Here is a 2,629-nt window from a genome sequence, read left to right as displayed (position 1 = left end):
CTAATATGTAGTTATTGTATCCAACTGTATTCAGTTACATGTGGCTGACAAATAAACAAATAAACAAAAAAAATTAACAAAATTGGCTCCAGGTATGGGTTCAATTTATGTAGACTGACTAACATATAAATAATAGTAAATAAATCCTAATATATTATTAAAAAAAAAAGCCTAATATATCCAATCTTTTGAATATATATAAGTTGTCCGACTCAAGTTCTTACCAGTACATATTACTAAACAACTACTTTATGGTAGAAAAGTCAATATCTTTATGAACAATAATTTTTACTTAATATTTTTGGCATAAAAAACAAATGTATAATTTTGACCCATAATGTATTGTTGGCTATTACTACTAAAAATACCCATGCTACTTATAACCTGTTTTGTGGTCCAGGGTCTCTCTCTGTCACACACACACACACACACACACACACACACACACACACACACACACACACACACTGTCTCTGAGAACCTGACACATTGCACTTGTGGAGACTCCAGGAAGGTTACAGTTCTGTAAAATGAGGGCTCCTGATGGTTTCTCACATAATTCTTGACATTAATACTTAATTCTTTTACAGTTAACATGTGTCTTTTTTTCTTCATCTGTTTTGTTTCTGACTCTGATGACTCAGTGATCATTTCACTGCCCAATAGTCATTCCTTAACTTTGCTGATTCTATTATTGCATCTTTCTCACGTGCATTTAAGGATTTTTTAAAACTTTTTTATGTGTAATTCCATTATTGAATTGAAATCTATGTGTGCAGTGCATGAGAATGAAGATACTAAATAGGAAACGAATCGGAACAAAAAAAAAGCGCACGGTTGTTTCTTTCCGGAGAAGATATTTACCGTACCAGTGAATGTTAAACGGCTTTTATATTTCTGCAGAAAACTAGCCCATTAATGGTATTTTAGTAAAGGCAATGGAGTAGTGATATAAATATTTGTGTAGTCGCGCCGGTATAACCTTCACAGCCGTTCTCTCGAGCGCAGGACCTTTAACGTTACAATGATTCGGCGTCACAGAAAGTCTCGCCAGCATTTTTGAGCTGCTTAAAGGTTGCAAAACTGCAGTCTGGTTAGGTTTGATGTTGTCTATTAATTATTTACGTTGCTTAATTCATCAATTGATTTATTTATGTATTACTTTTGGCGAAATTATGTGACGCGCCGACAGCTGCTCTCGAAACGTCTTTTTGATATTAGACCACTTCAGAAATTTACTCCGCTATGACAGAGATTCTTCGCAGAGTCCACGGTGGCTTTCTAAGAGTGGTCCTGCTCCCCAGCAGCTTTGGGAACAAAGCGCCCCGTCCCGCCGCCTCTGAAGTACTAACGTGTCACCTCACCCAGCGCGCGCTGCCGCCCTGGACTTCCTTCTGCGTGCGCTACCGAGATGTCATCAACGACCAGTTCGGTCTGTCCAACTTTAACTGGCAGGTGCAGGGAGCGAACTACCACATCCTTAGGACCGGCGCTTTCCCTTTTATCAAATACCACTGCACCAAAGCTCCTCCGCAGAACCTGGAGTTTGAAAATAAGTTTTTCGGTGCACTGAAAATCATCAATCTAGGTCAGTGTAAGGATTAGCTACACATGTTTTGTTTTTGACAGCGCACCAATACATTTCTAATGCTCTCTCTCTCTCTCTCTCTCTCTCTCTCTCTCTCTCTCTCTCTCTCTCTCTCTCTCTCTCTATCCATGCTCTCAGGTATCCCATGCTTGGCATATGGCTTGGGTTCATGGATGGTAGTTGGAGTGACAGAGACCGTTCAGACCTCTGCAGGACCTGTTACGGTTTACTTTGCATACAAGGAGGTGGACGGTGCTCAGTTCTAATATCAGAGACACAATCAGAGAGTATTTGAAAAGAAGGACTTGAGTTTCACAAGAAAATGTTTGCCACAGGCCATCTAAGAACGTGTGTGAATGGCCAACATGAAATGCAACATGAAATAAATTATTTATTCTGAAACATTGGGGTTTTCTTTTCAGTTCTACACATTTGTATGTATTAATTAGTATTAGTAATATTAACATCAGATTAATAACTAGTAACTAATACAAGTTAATCCAATTTTTTTTTTTTTTTACAATAATATTTTACAAAAAATGGAAACTAGTGAATCTCTTTACATAACCAACTGGATAAAAGATCAAAAATGCTGACTGTTCAAAAAATTTGATCTGACTGTTCAAGAAAATGTATGACTTTTTAAGGTAAAGGTATGGACTTTATTATTTTTTTTTTTATCAAATTGGCTGTGTCGCTTGTTCATTTAGTATAAATATGCAAGTCTATTTTGAAATTTGATCATCCCACTTATTTGAGTTTTTTTTTTCTGATGAAATGGATTAGTCAGACACGGTGTTCATATTATTATTATGCCATTATCATGATAATTAGGCATTATTGTGATGCATCTGATGTGTTCTCTGAAGTTTACAAGCTCTGCAACTCCTTGTTTTCCCACTTGTTTTTTTTTCCCTAAAGCTAATGCAGAATTTTAAATACCTTCAGCTCATTTATTTAAAGTCAAATTAGAGCCCACGCCTGCCTGGCATATTGTCAATAGGAAGCAAGAGGGATTGTTTGGAGGACAGGTCTGATAAA

The 2,629-nt window shown here is 37.0% G+C and overlaps 1 protein-coding gene across 3 annotated transcripts; it reads left to right on the top strand.

Moving 5' to 3' along the window:
- The first annotated feature begins 856 nt into the window (after window positions 1-856).
- On the top strand, window positions 857-1,944 carry c18h15orf61 (chromosome 18 C15orf61 homolog). Of its 3 annotated transcripts, none has more exons than XM_043265048.1 (3): window positions 857-1,074; window positions 1,222-1,588; window positions 1,727-1,944. In XM_043265048.1, exons 2-3 carry the CDS (start codon window positions 1,246-1,248, stop codon window positions 1,852-1,854), a joined length of 471 nt encoding a protein of 156 aa, XP_043120983.1. In that variant the 5' UTR covers window positions 857-1,074; window positions 1,222-1,245; the 3' UTR covers window positions 1,855-1,944. The 3 variants fall into 3 exon arrangements, with proteins under 3 accessions (XP_043120983.1, XP_043120984.1, XP_043120985.1); XM_043265049.1 differs by having other exon boundaries at window positions 857-1,093; XM_043265050.1 differs by having other exon boundaries at window positions 857-1,098.
- Window positions 1,945-2,629: the final 685 nt, after the last annotated feature.

This window comes from Puntigrus tetrazona, chromosome 18 (assembly GCF_018831695.1).
Source record: "Puntigrus tetrazona isolate hp1 chromosome 18, ASM1883169v1, whole genome shotgun sequence".
NCBI classification, from domain to species: domain Eukaryota; kingdom Metazoa; phylum Chordata; class Actinopteri; order Cypriniformes; family Cyprinidae; genus Puntigrus; species Puntigrus tetrazona.
Note: the sequence above shows the minus strand (reverse complement) of the source record. Positions and strands in the feature narration are given on the sequence as shown.